Genomic DNA, 19,413 nt, shown 5'->3' with positions numbered 1-19,413 from the left:
AAATTGTTAATTATTCTACTTAAATCTTGCAAATATGACAGAATACTGTAAAGTTAGCCAGTCCTGTTGTGGAATTTTGTATGTTGTTTTTATTACTTGCATATCTAAAACTTTTAGTTCTTTGATAGATTGGAGCCAAAAAACAAATCCTTCCTGTTCCCAGTAATGAATATTTTTTCTGTATATTTTATGTGGAAAGTTCTTTATGACTATAAATGGTGTTAAAAGATCAAAATAGATTTTTAAATATATATTTGCATTAATAATTTTCCTAAATGAGTGAATGTAATAATTAATGAAAGAGCAGTTTGAGGAAAAAGGAGGTAGCTTGTTTTTTTTTTTTTCCCACAGGCTATTTATGCATGTGTTACTATATATTTTCCTGTGGCTTTTCATGGGTACATTAACTGTAACATTATTACCATTCCAATTTCTTCTTGTACACATTTATTAATATTATACCAGGTATTATATATTTCTTGGTGTTGCATGATACAATATGTGTACTCTATGTCTAGTTTGTATTATATTAAAGCATGTATGAATGAATAAGAGGTGGAAGGAATAAAGAAGGAAGTGATTAAGTCAAAAGAATTGGACAATACATAGATTTAAAGAAAATAAAAATAAAAAATGACTTACTTTCATTCATGCAGGACCTGAAGAGTCGTTTGGCTTTCTGAAAAGCCTCTCGTTCTTCCTTTCCATTCACTTCCAGCACACCTGCAAAAAGATTATTGTATTAAACATTTGAACAATGAGCTTTATTAAGAGTAAAGCTATGTATAAGAAATGCATTATATGTTTACTCAAAATTTTAATTTGCTACATATTGGCCTGGAGTGAGGTATGCAGCTTCCTGGAATACTTTGCACCCACTGGGTTTCAACTTTTTCCCTAGGGAGTATTTGGCTAAATAGGAAGTTATCTATCCATATTGTTTATTTTTAGACCTTTTTAATTTCCAAATAATAGTAAAAAAAATGAATGAAAGATACACAAAATAAAAAAAAATCAGAAACTTGGGAGGGTGAAACTGGAGATAAATTTATCAGCCAGCAAATTTGCTACATCCCCAGTTTAGTATAGGATGTTCCATTTATTGGGGATCTGAAGAAAGAGGGAGAAACCAGCCCTAGACTAACTGTGATCTCTGTGTACTCTTAAGGGAAATTGCACTTTACTGTGTGTACTTGCCATCCTCCCAGTGTGTACATCCCCCACAGTTGCCAGTGGTGAGGATTGAGGCTCCTTGATTACTGGGCCAGTGCAGGGGCATCACATATTAAGTGGTGGTGGTGATGGTGGGATATCCACATCACATATTAATTGGTTGACAGTGGTGAGTTAGCCACATCACATATTAATTGGCTTGTAGTGGTGTGGCTATTGAAATCCTGTAGCCTGTGTACAGTGGTCACTGAAGGTGCTTGTACTCTCAATCAGCCATGCAGTGAACATTTAGAGTTCATATCACAATTGCTTTATTTTTTGTTGGCTTAGTTAATCAGGGAGAGCAGGCAAGCATGTCAGCAGAGGAGTATGGCAAGCTGACAAGGAGCCAGTTGGCTGAGATGTGCCATGCTAAAGGAATGGTGCATGCCAACCTGACTAAAGCAGACATTATTGCAGCTTTAATCATAGCTGCATTGCAGAATACCAACCAGGAGGACAATCAGACTGGCCTTGGAGATGTACAACTCTCAGAAAATGGACAGCTCAACCTTTCCACAGAAGACTTCAAAATCCATCTGGAGTTAAAGAAACTTGAGCGAGAGGCCAAAAATTTGGAAAAAGAGGCAGCAGAGAGATGGAGGTGTCCAGAGAATGAGGAAAATGAGAAATTGCAAAGTCTGAAGGTGAGGAAAATGAGATACTGCAATGCCTGGAAGCTGAGAAGAAGGAGAGGCAGAGACAACATTAAAAGGAGATGTTGACTCTTCTCCAGAGTCATGGAGAAAATGGGGAAGGGAGTAAACAAACCCCAGAAGCAACAAAGGTCAGTAAATTTCTTCCACAATTTACAGAGAGTATTCATTTGATAGTTTCATTCATATGTTTGAAAGGGTTTGTAAACAGTATAATATTGACCAAGGGCTCTGGGTGCAGTTCCTGACCCCTTTACTCCATGGTAAAGCTTTAACTGCAATTTCTAAACCTTCTGATAATGATTGCTTAAATTATAATGCAGTCAAAATGTGTTTGTTAGAATGCTTTAAGTTAACACCTGGCGCTTATAGTAAAACGTTTCATGAGCATAGATGCAAGGCAGATGAAGGTGTGTGTGAATATATTGCTGAACTAAGCACTTATTTTCATAGGTGGGTGAGTGGATGTCAGGTCACCATGTTTGAAGGCTGCAGACATTTTGATGAGGGAACAAGCCCTTAGCACATTGCTTGAGGACATGAGAATGTGGTTAGCTGATAGACAATGCAATACTACAGATGAGTTGGGGAAGAAGGGAGACCTAATCCTAGCAAGCAGGGCATCACTGCATAGGAAAGGGACACCCAGTGCTGCTCATAGGTCTGAGGAAACCCATGGTGGGCAGCCCAGAGTGCCCCAGCAGAGTCCACCAGTAGCAGGGGAAGCCACATCCAAGACCAAGGGTTAAATGTTTTAAATGTAACCAGTGGGGCCATGTAGCATATAGATGTCCACGGAGGCAAGGTGAGGAACAAAAGGCGGGAGTGCCATTAAGTGGGAATGACAAAATGCCAACAGTAGGTTGTCTCTAGCCAACAAGGGTACCAAGCTACCACAAGAAGTTATATCCTATCTTAGTGAATGGGAAAGAGGCCATGGCTAAGAGAGACATAGCCTCTGACCTAATCTTTGTGAAGCTTGCCATGGTTATAGAGGAGTACTATTTGCTTGGGCAGTCTACTCCAGTCAGAGTTTTAGGAGGGACTCCATTTCAAATACCTTTGGCTAGGGATCAAATTGATTGGGAGGGTGGAAAAGGAAGCAAGCAAGTAGGTGTGTTTGAGGATATCTCTGCAGATGTCCTGATATGGAATGATTTGATAATGCAGTACCATGTGTGCATGCAGTTACCTGCAGTCAGGCTTGGAGACAAGCATGTGGGTCTGGTAGCCTGGGGGAGACCCAGACAGACCACACACTTGTAGCCAGGACCGGCGAGGTGGTTACTTCAAGGAGGCAGCTACCCTGTAGCAGTGAGACTGAAGGTGAGCCACAGCTGCTTGTGGGTGATGATGTTGCCTTGGACTGAGTAACTGCAAGGGCAGTGGTGAGTAGTAGTAGTAGTAGTACACAGGCTGATAGTGAGGCACCACTGTTAGAGGATACCAGGCTTCCTGTGGAAGGGGAGCTGAGAAGGGTTACAAAGAGAGAGCTGAGACAGGCTCAACTCTCAGACCCTACATTACAAGGCCTGAGGGAGATAGCTAGTGAAGCACCTGATTCTCAAGGGAAAGGGGAATCTGTATACTGGAACAAATGGTTACTGTATAGAGAGTGGACCCCTGAGGGAGCAAACTACAACAGTTGGTAGTGCCCTGAGCCTACCATCTGGCACTTCTAGCCATAGCCCATGATATTCCCTTTGCAGGTCATATAGGCATAAAACATACAAAGAGATGTATTATGTAGAACTTCTATTGGCCTGGGATTTCCAGAGATGTAACAGGGTACTGCAAGACCTGTGAGCAGTGCTGAAAGATAGGCAAGGCAGGAGACAAGGTGAAAGCTACTTTGATGCCTGTACCTGTGATTGAGGAGCCATTTCAGAGGGTAGCTATGGATATTGTGGGGCCTCTGAGTACCCCACTTTCCACAGTGAAAAGGTATATCCTAGTGATAATAGATTATGCTACCAGATACCGTGAGGAAGTGGCTCTGTCCTCCATTGAGGCAGAAAAGGTGGCAAATGCTTTGTTAGAGATTTTCAGCAGGGTAGGTTTCCCAAAAGAAATACTGACTGACAGAGGTGCCAATTTCATGTCAGACCTGCTGGCTTGTCTGTGGAAGCACTGTGGGGTGAAGCACCTAAAGACCACCCCTACCATCCCCATACTAATGGTCTTGTTGAGAGGTTAAACTCTAGACTCAAGATGATGCTATGGGCATTTGCAGGCCAGTTTAACAGGGACTGGGACCAATATCTACCCCATCTGTTGTTTTCTTACAGAGAGTGCTTCAGGAATCCACAGGTTTTTAACCCTTTGAGTTGCTGTATGGGCATATGGTGAGGGGACCTCTAGATTTTATTTGAGATGAGTGGGTGGGTGAGTGTGACATGTTGTGGCATATGTCCTAAACTTCAGGACAAGGCTCAGAGAACTCATGGGCTTGGCCCAGGAGAACCTGGCAGAAGCCCAACAGCAGAAAAAGGTCTGGTATGACAGGAATGCTCGAGCTAGAGAGTATGTTCTAGAGCAGCAGGTAATGGTTCTCATTCCAGTCAGACACAACAAGTGACCCTACAAGGTAATAAGGAAGGTCAGTGATGTTAACTACATGGTAGAACTGCTAGGCATGAGGTAGGAGCACAAATTGTACCATGTTAACATGTTGAAACCTTACCATGATAGGGAGGCCCTTGTGCTGAGTATTTGCATTAGATTGCAGGAGGAGTCTGAGGGGATCTGGTGACTAATCTTCTCAGTGAGGCTCGGACTGACACCTCAGTGGAATGGGTAGCAATGTCCCAGCAGTTATCCCCTACCCATGTTCGTGAAATTGGAGCAGTGTTACAGGAGTTTAGGGGCATGTTCACTAGGAAATCAGGGCACACCCACCTGGAGCAGCACCATGTGGATACAGGATCCCAAAGGCCTATTAAGCAGGCCCCTTATAGAGTGCCTGAGAGAGTCAAACAGACTCTGAGGTAGGAGATACAGGAAGTGTTGGAACTAGGGGTAATTCAGGGGTTCAGCAGTTCCTGGGCCTCCCCAGTGGTGCTGGCACCAAAGAAAGATGGCAGCACCAGGTTCTGTGTGAACTACAGGAAATCAAATAATCACACAGAGTCAGATGCTTACCCAATGCCTAGGATAGATGAAGCCCTAGATAAGCTGGGTGGGGCTAAGTATCTTACCTCTATTGATCTTATCAAGGGTTACTGGCAGGTGCCCTTGACTCCCAGTGCTAGAGACAGGTCAGCCTTTGTGACTCCTTTTGGCTTGTATGAGTTCACGAAGATGCCCTTTGGGATGAAAAATGCCCCAGTGACTTTCCAGAGGCTGGTAGATCATGTCCTAGCAGGAGCAGGAGATTTTTCCCTTGCTTACCTAAATGATATTGCCATCTACAGCAATTCCTGGCAAGAGCACCTTCAGCATGTCAGGGAAGTGCCGGGCAGACTACAGATGGCATGGTTGACCATTAAGCTCAGCAAATGTCAAGTGGGTATGGCAGAGGTCTCTTTTCTGGGACATAGAGTGAGGAGTGGTAAGATCAGGCCAGAACCTGCCAAAGTGGAAGCCATTCAGGCATGGCCTGCCCCTGTTACCAAAAAGCAGGTGAGGGCATTCTTAGGGACATCAGGGTACTACAGAAAGTTCATCCCCAGTTATAGTCCCATAGCCACTCCCGTCACAGACCTGACAAGGAAAAACAGGCCAGATAAGGTAGTGTAAATCCCAGCATGTGAGCAGGTATTCCAGAAGCTTAAAGGAGCTTTGGGAGGACCCCCTGTGTTAGCCGGTCCAGATTACAGCAAATAATTTGTTGTGCAGGTGGATGCTTCAAACCATGGGGTGGAGGCTGTACTTATCCAGGTTTCCTCTGAAAGAGAAGAGCACCCAGTGGTATATTTCAGTTGTAGGCTACAATCGAGGGAGGAATGCTATCAGCTCTAGAAAAGGAATGTCTTGTCATAGTGTGGGCACTGCAGAAACCTCGACCTTATCTCTATGGAAGAAAATTCACTGAAGTTACAGACCACAATCCCTTAACATAGCTACATTGAGCCAACCAGCAAAATGTCAAGTTATTAAGGTGGAGCCTAGGGTTGCAAGCATATGGTATGACAGTGCAGCACCACAGTGGTGTTAGCAATGCCAACGCAGATGCGCTGTTGATACAGATAATGGGGTAAGGTATTCCCAGATAGGCTCAAGGGGCACTTAAAAAACTAGCTTGAGTTTTCGGGGGGGGGGGGGTATTGTGATACTGTCAACCCATCTAGCTGGAATTTTGTAAATAATTCTATGTCATTTGTGAATATTGCTATGATTTATACAGAACCGTATGTTATTTATTGAGCTCCAAGAATGTAACCACAGTGTACATTACTGGAAAAGAACAGAAATGTATATAAACTATATACCTGTGCAAATGTATGTTTTAATAGTAGAAGCTGGAACATACAGAGTTAACTTGCAAAACTTCAAGAAAATAAGTTGTAATCAAAATGTTTTACGATTGTGCTATCTCTTAGTTTTAAAGGAGCAAGCAGACACAGTGTCTAGAGCTAAAAGTTTTTCTATTGTCTTGAAAGTAATCTTAATTACTAGGTTTAAAATGTAAAGTGTTTTATAGCTTCCTAGCAGCTGCACATCTGAGAGATATGTACTTCTCACACGGAGATGCTAAAATTCTGTTGGTATCTGTTAGCTTGGGAACTGAAGGCAGGTGACAATGAGTGATGTCATCCAAGATGACCCAGCAGTAATGTTTGATAGTAATTTAAGAACTCCCTCAGAGAAAGTCTGGGTATTTTGTATTTTGTTCTGGACCTAGAAACATCCATTCATCATCATCTGCATTTCCTTGCTAATAGTAAGTAGCTAGGGAAAAGTAATGTATTTAGAGATAGGAATATAGTAAAGATTAGTTTAGATGTCTTATGTATTCATTTGAGACTGTCCTGCAATGTTGTTTTAAAATATTTCCTGTGATTCTGAACTCTGCATTTACTGTGTTGTTTGAGTATTGTCTTGTTCTTTTATTATTAAATATATTTAAACCTATCTTTGTGGCTGATACTTGTGAGACATATTTAAGCTCTCAGAGTACTTGCATATGTATTTGGTGACACTATGCCACTCCTAAATAGCCTTAGTCTTGGTCACACTTACCATTTGGATAATAGTAACATTACACAGTAGGATTGGTCACCCTTTGTAAGGGCCGTAAAGTATCTGATAAGTAGGGGTTGGTGGCAGTGTTTACCTTATAGTCTGGGCAGAAGGGGGCATAGCTAGCAAACCTGTGCCAGCCTTCCCCATGAGTGTTTGTGTGTTTGTATATAAATCAAATCTCAAAGTGTGCGTGTGTGCGTGTGTGTGTGTGTGTGTGTGTGTGTGTGTGTGTGTGTGTGTGTGTGTGTGTGTGTGTGTGTATCATCTACTTGGGCAGGGACACGAAGCACTGGTTGGACAGAGAGGGTGCTGGAGGTCTTGCCTTGACCCCTTGGCTGAGATCTCAACCCAAAGAGGTTGAAACCAGCCCCAGACTGACTGTGATCTCTGTGTGCTCTTAAGGGAAATTGTACTTTACTGTGTGTTTACTTGTCATCCTCCCATTTTGTATGTCCCTCACTGTTGTCAGTGGAGAGAATTGAGGCTCCTTGATTACTGGGCCAGTGCAGGGGCATCACATGGATGATGGATTTTTTTTTTTTTTGTCTTTTAGACATAGACCTTCTTATTTTTGGACAGGATTTTCCTTTTTGTTGTTGTAAGGGGCCTTATTTTTGGAGTTTGTCCTAAGTTTATTTTAGTTCAATACTGCTGTTTCTATACAGTTATTTACATGCTTGCACAGGATTTATATAAACACTTTAGCATAGGCCAGTGTGTTCTCTGAGTTTGGTGGGAGGCTTGGAATTTAGCTATACCTTCACTTAATAGGAGGTAGGTAGACTTGGAAATCTTCTTAAACATTCTGTGGTTTGCTGAGAGTTCATCCTTTATATTTAGTTCCACTTTGTGATCTGATCTGACCAGTGAGAACATTACATAAAGGTGGGAGGGAGGTGCAACATTCTATCATATTTGTGAGGATGTTTGCACCCCTAGTAGGTCTGCAGACTAGCTGTTCCAGGGTGTTTGCATTGACAAAATTCTGGAATCTTTGAACCTGCATGTTAGTGGTTATGTATGTATCCTAGTTTATGGTGGGATAGTTGAAGTCACTGATGAATATGGTATTGGGCTAAATAGTACATTCAAGTATGTTGTATGGTTATCCTGGGTCATAGATGGGGACCTATAATTAGCAAGGATATGGTATTGGACTTTACCTAAGATTATTTGGACAAGGAGTAACTAAAGAATTTCATATTGTTTGAGCAGTCTTGAGGTGTGCTTACTTTTTATGCAAATTGATACACCTCTTCTGCTTGTCTCTTCTTGCCTGGCAGCTGGATAAATGTGTGAAAGTCATTATAGCCTTGTACTGCTAAGGTGTCTTCCATGACTTTAAACCAAGTCTCAGTAACTGCACAGATGTCAGTGCTCTCCAGGGTGAGGAGTGCTTCCAGCGAGTGGAACTTCTTGTTGAAACTCCTAGCTTTGAGCAGTACCAATTTTAGTTTATTTTGCATAGAATGTGCTTTGTTGAAAGCATTATCAGATGGACATTGCCTAAAAAAGGCAGTATAAAAATGTTTTGGACAATATCCGAAAGTCTAGCAGTGATAGGTGCAGACCATCCCAAGTAAAGCAGCAGAGTCTATCATGTTGTCCCAAGCTGACAAATTTTGGACCCCTTTAGAATGATAGCAGTAATTAAGCCACTTGTTAAAGTCAATCATCTTCTGTTTATATTGTGGTATCATCTTTGGAGAAAGTACAATGATAGGCTAATACCTGCTTAGGACACAATCTAAAAGCTCTAGAATGTCTCTCTTTGCATAGTCCAGGGAGGTCTTCAGTCAATAATGTGCAAAAGGACTATAATAGAGTCAAACTGGTACTTAGGGTTCAATGTCCTGAGTGCATGTGTGATCTGGTGTATCCTTGCCCCCAATAGGCAACTGACTGTGACTCTCTTCTTGATCAGCATAGTGAGGGGGCATCAATGTGTCTGACAATAGAGTCTGCAATGACCAATATATTGGGTTGTGTGTCAGTTTGCCTTAAGGGCTTAGAGGTCAATGAATTGTGAGATGTAGTTGTATGTGTCCTGGGGAGTGTTGTCTTTCTAGAGTGTTTGGGAGGTTGCTGAGGGCTGAGTATGGGAAGTTTTTGAAGTTTGTGTAGTTTGCATTTAAGAGACTCAGCATATGAGAGTGTGTATGTCTGATCCATAGTAGGCATAATGTGTTTGTTACTGACAACCTGCTTGAAGATATGAGTATTTGTATGTAACAGCTTTGCCTCCAAAGACATAGCGTAATCAAATCTCTTATATACACTGTGTCAGTCTGCTTAAGAATAAGGTGGTTGCCAGCAAATATAAAATTGCTACATTGTGTCAAGATGCCCATTTCCACTAAGCCGGCTACAGAGATAGTAACAAAGTGCGCATCCTTGGCTGTAGATCCTTTGTGGTCTATGGCAGTGGTTTAGTCTGGCTTTAAATTTGCTGGGCTGAGAGGAGAGGTCTAGGATTGATCTAAAACAATACTCTTGGGTTAATGTTTCTCAGCGGGCAAACTAGCTGCTTTACACCCAGCTAGATATTTGATAAAACAACAGAAAACATTTTATATGGAAAATTACAACTCTAGGTGTCTGCTTCTATACAGGACTGCAAACCACTGCTGCACAGCTCAGTTCAGCTCAGGTTATAGGAAATGAGTTAGTGAGGAATCCAATCAGCAAATGGTAAAAATGCATTATAATTGTATATATAAGGCTCAGAACTTGCAGCAATTCATAATTCTAACTATTGTGAATGATGCTACAAGACTAAGGTCCACAGACCAATTAAAATCCAAACATTAAAATGCTTTTGAAATGTAATAAATGAGGCTCCGATCCTGCAGCAATTTACGATGCTGTCACTATTGTGAGTGATACTACAAGACTAGACTAAGGTGCCCAGAGCAAGTAAAATGTAAGCAGAAATAATGCAGTAGAAATTTAACAAATGGAGCTCAGATCCTGCAGCAATTCACAATTCTCTCACTATTGTGAATAATACTACAAATATGAGATTCCCAGACTAAGTCAAATGCAAAAAGAAGAATGAAGTAGAAATATAAAAAATGAAGCTCGTATCCTGCAGCAATTCACAATTCTCTCACTATTGTGAGTTATACTATAATACTAAGGACCCCAGGCCAAGTAAAATACAAATAGTAAAAAGCATTAGAAATGAAATAAATAAGTCTCATATCCTGCACCAAGTCACAATTCTCCCACTGCTGTGAGGGCTACTACAAAACTAAGGTCCTAGACCAAATTAAAAATGCAACAGTTGACTTTTGGTTAAAACAATAAAAAAATGAAGAAAAAAACAATACACATAAATATTGCAGATTGCACTAGTTGAAACAGGATGATATGCAACAGAGGCTAACCTGAGCTTTAAGAGGCTAATGGGAGCACCTTATCAGTTTGAGCTATTAGTGTTCAGAAGAAATAGCACTGGGAGAGGCATGCAAACTTTAATTTACAGTAGGGTAGGGCAGCTAAAAAGGCTCCAAGTTTAAAAGCACAACAAGAACTGAACAGGTGGCTGGGAAAATAATCAAAACATCAATGCAGTCATACAGCAGTCATAAACTCAGAGCTCTTGTAGCTGACGAGGAATGTAGGTGAATACCTTAAATAAGAAAATTGTTTCCCAGCTCTTTCCACTAATTAGCTACATCTAATTCCTATTCAATCAATAAATGCAAAGGGAATATTTCCTAAATGACCCTAGCCAACAACTTTTGCAGTAAAACTAAATTTAAAATGCAACAAACTGTAATATAATACTTCCAAAATCAAAAAGTAATGGAAACATCCAAACATCAGCTGTAGAAAATCTAGAAATCAATGCACTCAAATAGCAATTTTTTAATTCAGAGCTCTTGTACACATCTTGTTAGAAATCATGAATTAACTGACATTGAAAGGTATAGAAAATCATCTTCCTATTCCAGTGAACTACTGTTCAGAAAAGCCCTGTTTAGTCACCTGAACATACCACCCACCCTCCCATACTGGTAATGATGTGTACCTCCCACCAGTGGGGGTAGAAATGCCACTTGATCGCACCACTGTCCTATGTGTAAGTTTTCTGATTATCCAGTTGCATATTTGTGAAGAGGTGTAAAAAGACTATCAGGCTAAAGAGAGAGACATTAATAAACATTGTAGATCTCCCTCTGTCTCTCCCTCTCACTGAGTATACAAGTCTGTTTTAATGTGGAGCCTGAGCCTTCATTGAAAAGGGGTTATGGCCAATCATACCATCCCAGTTAACAAATGCAAATAAAGGGTAAGCCCATTTTGGGGAAGGATGTTTGTGAGTACATTGAACCAATGGCTACCTTGTTAATACTGTCTATTTGATTAATCTCGTGGCTTTATGCTTGGTGTGCTGGCACCATCTCTTGCCTGTTACATCTAAAATTACTATTGCCCAATATGCACTGCAAGCTTCCTCAGTTTTAACATTTTATGCCTCTATTACAAAAGTTTCATTATAATTTTCTTGTTTTTGTTTAGAAAAAACATCAGATGTTCTCTCATCATACAGAAGATGACTTTTGAATTTTGCTTGAGGCAGCAATTACCATAGCACTCTGATATATATCTTTACTTATTGAGAAGTTAGCATAGTTTTCTCTTCCATTTGCACATTTGCTATATCCTGATAAGTGATCACATCATAGTTTATTCACAACATGTTACAGTCACAATTTCCCTCTACATTTTCTAATGTAATTAAAGAATACCACATTATTACTGTCAGTCTTTCAGAAAAAAATGAGCTTTTTGTTACAGCTGAAATACTTAGTATCAAAATCAAAATGTTTTCAGTATAGACTTCTTTTATAATAAAATACCACCAAAACCACCAATCCAAAATTGTATCCCTTAGGAGCATAGGCTACAAGCTACTTGCTTTTTTAACTATTTCCTCAGTTATAACATTATAAGTTGTCACTAAGAAAACTTTCTTCTGCTCTCCATTGTTCACAGCTGCATTGGTAGATTGATTTCCATCAATACAAACATTATATTTTCCACTAGCATGGACATAATGAGAATCTCCCTAAGAGTTAATAGAATACCTCTCAGGGACTCAGCAAAGACTGTAATTGGAAGTATGTAATTTGAATTGTATGTTTAATTGATTAATTGTTTTGTGCAATATGCTGTATATAAACAAACAGTATTTTGTAGTGTTTTTACGCTTGGAAGGCTGTGTAAGCAGAGGCGCTAAGTGTTTCATTAAATTCACTTACTTCTTGGATCGGTGGTCTTGGTGGTGTTTTATTATTTATTTATTTATTTTTTTTAAGTTGTATTTGTTAGACTTCTTTTATAGCTAGGGTAATTTTTTTAAAGCTAAGTAATATCTCTATTTTCTTTTGTGCAAGCAGAGGGACAACACAAGTATAAGAGATAAGGAACAAATGATGGAGAAGAGACGGTATTTTTTGTGGGATAGATCCCAATTTCATAATTAAGAGAAAAGGTAGAAGGGAAAGGTAAAGAAGGGTGGCTTCAGGTGGGATAAAGGAATAACGGCAGTTAGTGGCTGTGGGCAGACACTGCAAACAGACAAAGAGAGATAGGGGTGGTGCATACTGAAAAGGAGGGGTGGTCAGTGGATGGACATATGCAGACATATGGTTAACAAGTGGAGATAAGGAGGGCTGGGCAATAAATGACATATGTGCAGTGACACAGAAGGGAGAGGCAACATTAGTATGGGAACAGTTTTCACTGCTTTTGTGGTTTGCTGTCAAACCAGCTGAGAGATCACTAACTACAAGCATCACGCACTTGGGTTGCTGTTGTCATGGGCTGGTTGTTCTTCCAGTGGCCCACTGTTTGGAATGTACCACACATGCAGCTCTTAAATCACTCCCGAAATGCATTTCATATTGCTCACGTGTTTGCCCACTGCCAACACACCTCAGCAACCACTAGCTTTCACACCTGCTGCTGTATTACAACAGGTGACACTCCCTGCCCAAATTCAGATAAACAGTCTTCAACCCTCCTGAGAGGCCTCCCATGCCATCTTCAGCAGAGGAGCCTTCAGTCCTCCTGAATGAGATACAGAAGGCTGCAGTGGTCCTGCAGCAGCTGTAGTGGCTGGTGGAGACTGAATTGACTATAGCTGTGCCAACTCCTCTGCATCAACTAGACCTGCACATGGAATATCCAATGGTATGAATATGATAAGGTACAGATATGATATGAGCAGCATTGCAAATGTACACTGGAAGTGTATGCAACACATATACACCCCTGTGCCTGGACAGGCACTTCTGCCATCTGTGGCAGGCAATTATACTTAAACAAAGGGCTTCAGCAGCTATAAATAAAAGGAAAGGAAAAGAAAAGAAAATAGAAGACAAGACAAGAAAAGAAGTACTGTTAAGCATAGGTGGTCAGTATATAACACAGTGAGAGATAAATGGCCCCAAAATAAAATACTTGAGTGCATCCCTGGTTGTATCTGTTGAGCTTCTTCTTCTTCCTGGTGGAATCACTGCAGGTCATCAAAGAGATGCCTCCACTATTGGCCTATACAAGTAATATCTGTGGTCTCAGACAACACCTGTACCAGGCCAAACGAGGCATCATATCTTTAAAGGGGCTGTTATATCTTCCTGGCAGGTACTCCTCAAAGTCCCTGTTCAAGAAGAACAATACAAATAATGCTATCCATGGTACACCATTCAGAATCCCTGTAGTTCTCAAAGGAGGATGCCCCTGTGATCACTTCACTATGTGAAGCAATATGACACACAAGCCCTGTAACACAGCATTACAGTGCACTAAGGCACTACATCCACTCCCCTGGCCTGGTTGATGTCCATACATACCACAATCATTGTGTTACATAGTACAGGCATATATTAAACTGCTAGTTATAGTACAGTACACAGATTAAGCATTTTACAGGCATCAGCTCTGTCTAGCCTCATTAGCATTCTCACCTCTCTATGTAGCCCATATTAGTTGCTATAAAGTTCCATTACTATCTTACAGAAAACCACTGTGAAACATAGGAATGGAATTTATTGTAATACCTCTGAAGGTGATTTGATGTGGAAAATTACAATGACAAGGAAGGAGAATTGGGATTATAAAGTAGCTGTTGCACCACTGCAGTGTACATACTGCATGTCATGTGGATGTAGAATCCATGTGCTGTTTGTGTATCTGACATGTGAAAAGGATGGGCCAGATATGGGTCCTCTGACTCAAATATGACATACATAGAGATTTTATGTAGCACCCAGTCCTTTGAAGGCATGCAGATGCAGAGGTACAGAGATGCCCACACTAGTTCTGTGTAGGGCCAAGACAGTTATACAGTTATATAGTGCAGCTGTGCATGCCTGGTGGAGGAATGCAGTGGCCATAGGATGTTGCATGAGATACTGTGTCATATATGAGGTGAGAAACTTCCATGACCTTACATACCTTCAGGGTATAATACCATATATAGGGCCCAAGCCTAGTAACAACATGTGATATCCCAGTGGAAACAATGGGATCAGATCATGGAGTGTAGCAGATGCATGGTATAAGTAAGCACATGCATCTAGTAAAGGACATGCTTTATGCACAGGAGCACAAGTAGAGATATAGCCACCTGGGGGAGGCAGTGCCTCTAGAAGTTCAGAGGCAAGGAGAATGATGTGACTGCAGTCCTGTACATGCATGCGACACAATTATGGGCCAAAGGCAGTGCAGAACAGCAAGATAGGGACCAGATCTGGTAGGGCACAATGTAAATGTGAATGCTGTGGGATGCCATTATAAATTCCTATAACAGGTTCAAATGAGGGTTACAGATATGCTCTTCCTAGCACAGCAGAAGGCTTGTGACATTGTGGTACACTGGAATACTACAGTGTGTGTTCCACAAATACTGAAGTGGCTAGAAGAGGATGAGGTGTATTTGGTGTTGTGAAGCACACAGGAGGATCAGCCCCTCGTACCAGGTAGTGGCTTTGATGTGAATTCAGGCTTGGCACCAACTACCCATGTGTCTGTAACTGATATACCAGTTAGCCCTGACCATACTACTATAGTGTGATACAGTAGCTATGGCTGTTGGCAAACTGCACCTCCCTCCTGCAGAACTTTCAGTCTGAAAGCACAACATTCTGCCCAGCAAGATTTGTGCTACAGGTAACATGTAATAATTTGAATCAGGTGTCATAGTATGTATGCCCACAGGGGACAGTATAACTACAAATCTATGTTCACACACTGATGTCATATGTTTCATGCGTTTACAGCTTCCAAAAGTCGAAGATCCAGTGAGGCAACAGAAGGCACATGGTCAGCAGGGCGACTCTGGCTGCACTGACAAAACATGTAGGTAACAAACTCTGATGATACAGTGTGTGAAATTTTCAGACAAGGAACACACCTGACTGAATATAGAACAGTAGGCTTTTATTGGTACATCATAAGTTTGGAAGGGTGGCCTAATGGTTAAGGTACTTGCCTTACAAACACAAGGTGCAGGGTTTGAGTCTCACAAGGGATAATTGGCTAGGCTTACAATGGCTCGTAAGGGCAGTTAGCTTAGCACTAACCTATGAACAAATAAAAACTCTGACTTCATCAAATGCAACCAACATGTAATGATACAGAAAACAGGATGCTTGTAACAAAACTGACAGTTGTTTTTCAGCCATATTAATAGTGGTAATTAACAAAGAGTTTCAATGTCTCTCTCTCAGTGCTGACAGACTTTAAAAAAGTACCTTGGGGTGGCCATTGCAAAGTCTTTACTTGTAATATAACCAAACTGCCAAAAGGCTTGGGGAGGTGTTCAAAACATTTCAAATAGTCCTTGAAATTCAACGTCTGTATCACCAGGGCTTCCTCTAGAAAAACACATTAAAAAATCTATTTTAATAGAATATCTCAAACATCCTCCAGGTTTTCCATTACCAGGACTTCTACTGGCAAATATGGACCTGCTTCTGAACTCCCATCTTGAAGCTAATTGCTCTGACTTCAGGCAGTCTCTTTTTCAGCAAAAGTACTCCACAAAACTATTACAAACTCGTCTGTGTTTTCCCAAATGACTTCTGGCATCCTATAACTACAATGGCCTGAAGAAGGCAAAGATTTCAGTTCACTTAAACTAAGGTGTTTCAGCTTAAACAGACCATTCCCTCTACCTTAACTGAAGTACATTTTGATATAAAAGATAAATACTCCAACAAACATACAGTGAAATCTTTATCCTAGCCTGTTTATTGTTTCTTGCTGGGCATTCACCTGTAGGAACCACCATGCTATGTTACAGGTTGTTCTCTCTGCAATACTCTTGGAGAAGGGAGCATCCATATCCATGAGAGGAAATGCCTTGGTAGATGTCATTATTGAGTGCATAGGCTGACATGCTGTATGTGGCAGCCTTGCCTGGGCTCTTCCTGTTTCACCACAAGGCTCATTCTTATATATATAGCTGTACCACCTCTGACATTGGCATCTCCATTATAGGTAAGAGATGCAAAGGAGCCTGATAAAACCATGACTCACAATCTGTCCCCAGGATGTATGTACAACTAGCAATAAACCAGCAGATGTAATTCAGGAACAAATGGGGTCTTGGGTGGGGTAATAGATTGGCCCCCCACAGAGCAACCCTTCCTGCAGCACCCCCCTACTCCCCCCACCCCAGCAGCTCCCTCCCCAGCCATTCCAGTGTTCCATTACTTGGCTATTTCTCCCCATTTACCATAAACACTGTTCAAAGCTAACAGTGTCCATACTGTTTTCTTATTTACTTCTACAATGATTACAGAAATGGAAATAAAATAGGACAAACACTGATAGCCATTTGCTAAACAAACATTACAGTCTCAGAATGAAAACAGACTTAGCGTGATCAATAAACTTCTCTGCCATTTAAACTCATATTCTTAGAAATGGTATTAAAATTTACATTCAAATAAAATGCATCTGGCCAGTGGAGAATTAAGTTTACCTTTGGACTGTTTTCAAACCATAGGCTCCTTGCACACATTTTTAGGACCATGTGTGCATGTATGTGTTCTTTGGTTCACCTTCCTGATTATATAAATTATAGTCCTCGTATAATACACTTGTTCGAATGTGGTTTAAATCTGTAATTTTGAACATTTTTCCAGTAAGCAATAAAACAAAATGTATGACCCAATAATGACAAAACTGCCCATTTCAGAACATTTTAACCATAAAAGGCTACTCAAACTTCTGCCATTACAGTCCACCAGTATCAGTCAATAAGCACAAACTCTTCAGAAGTAAATGTAATGTAAATAATTCCACATTAAAGAGATTGGTAATTAATGAAGAGCTTGCTACTGGCAAACAACTATACATTTCAGTGTTTCATCTACAAATTCAGTACATGCTGCCCTTGAAGAATTAATTGCTTATGTTACATTTAAAAAAATTGGTAAGCTGATAATATTGTAATAGGGAATGACTGACAAACTGACAAGTTTATAATTATTAAGCATCTCATACAAAGGAGGACACACATGAATGTAGAACCCCTATCTCCCCTTAAAATGCACCAAATATTTCGCAATCTAAAGGGCACTGCAATAGAAGCACTCCATATACATGGTGTGGGTGTAGAATCCACAGTCTTCTGCACCAAACGTAATTATGCTACTGACACTGCTTTCAAATTCTACTGCATAAACAGTGACCGCCATTTGCTAAACAAAACCGTTAGTTGCACATTAAAAACAGACTTAGCATGAGCAACAGTAAACTTCTCTTCTCTTGAAACTCAAAATTCAATGAAAATGCACTGAAATTCCTAATCCATTGAAAGTGCACTGAAACTCATAATTATCTGAAAATGTACTGAAACTCAAACTCACAATTCCTTCAGCAGTCAGTAGTTGCTGTAGAGGATTCAGGCTCTTGTCTCCACAGAAGCTCACAATTTCTTCAGTAGTCTGGTAGCTGGTGTAGAGGGTTAAGGATCTTGCCTCTTGTAACCAAGTTACAGGGTCAAGCCTGATCAAGTTAATAGACTAACCATCCACCCCCCAACTAGGGCATTACATCCCATACATCCATACCTCTCAACGTCTTAGCACAAGAAACCTGGACAAAGCCTAAAATAATGTGTGTCTGTGTGTGGGGGGGGGGGGGACAAGTGCCCCACAATAAGAACAGATTATAAATATTGTTCTTATAGATTTAGAAAGTTGCTAGAATAATATTATTTGTCTTAGCATGCATTTTCTGAAGGAAATGAAGCCTGAAACTCAAATGTATGACATTATTTAGTTATTTCAATCCTCAGTGATTTGTTAGAAAACAACGCATTTTATGAGGAATAGAAAAAATTATGAGCCACAAATCTGGACAGTTGAGAGGTATGCATACCTCTCAAAATAATGGGGATAGAATGGTCCAAAAATAGGGATAGATTTTAAATATTGCTCTTTTTAACTTAGAAAGTTGTTAGAATAGCAAGATATGTTAGCATGCATTTTCTGAAGGATGTGAAGTCTGAAAATCATATATATGTGCTTATTTAACAACTTTAATCCTCTGTGATTTGCCGGAAAACACAAATTTTATGAAAAACAGACCAAAATTATGAGGCTAAATCTGGACAATTCAGAGGTATGTTATACACACACGCACTCCTACCTTCTCTCTGCTCTCTCACATACACATGCATACCTATCTTCTGTCTGCTCTCACACAGCAACACACACACCTACTCTCTCACACAGACCTACCTTCTCTCTGCTCTCACACAGCAAAACACACACACACACACACACACACACACACACACACACACACACACACACACACACACACACACACACACCTACTCACTCATACAGCAATACACACAAACATACCTTCTGTCTCATACAGCAATACAGGCACATACAAACAGAATGGCTAGTTTAAATTACATACACACATACACATACATACGCATATATGAAGATTGGGTAGAGATGGGTGAAGGCTGCCAGCCTAGCCAAATAGAATTTGATACATAATTCTGGCATTTGTAAATATAAATGTAAAATACAGGCTTGTGTCTTCAATGTAAAGAAATACTGTTACATGTGGAACTGGAAATAAATGTGACAACAGTGCAATCTACTGACCAAAGTAAACCCTGTGGTGACCCTTTCAAGTAGACAGTGGTGCCGAAAAGTCTAGATGAAGAAATTATTTCTATTGCTTTAACCAAGAGTTAAACTGCTAGACTTAAACATGCAAATGTATTTTTATTGCTCTGTTCCTGACCAGCTGCAAGATCAAAAAAGGGGGATGTTAAGAATGTAAATGTAGTTAACGTGTCAGCCTGGGA

At 40.5% G+C, this 19,413-nt stretch overlaps 1 protein-coding gene across 3 annotated transcripts in view; it reads right to left on the bottom strand.

The window, feature by feature from the left end:
- MMEL1 (membrane metalloendopeptidase like 1) overlaps positions 1-19,413 on the bottom strand; it is a 1,737,390-nt gene that overhangs the window by 891,451 nt on the left and 826,526 nt on the right. For all 3 annotated transcript variants that reach the window (XM_044062979.1, XM_044062980.1, XM_044062978.1), the window contains exon 5: positions 643-723. In XM_044062979.1, coding sequence (XP_043918914.1) covers positions 643-723 — 81 coding nt within the window. The remainder of the gene's footprint in view (positions 1-642; positions 724-19,413) is intronic.

Source organism: Protopterus annectens, chromosome 2.part1, assembly GCF_019279795.1.
Source record: "Protopterus annectens isolate FY-2018-M chromosome 2.part1, PAN1.0, whole genome shotgun sequence".
NCBI classification, from domain to species: domain Eukaryota; kingdom Metazoa; phylum Chordata; order Ceratodontiformes; family Protopteridae; genus Protopterus; species Protopterus annectens.
Note: the sequence above shows the minus strand (reverse complement) of the source record. Positions and strands in the feature narration are given on the sequence as shown.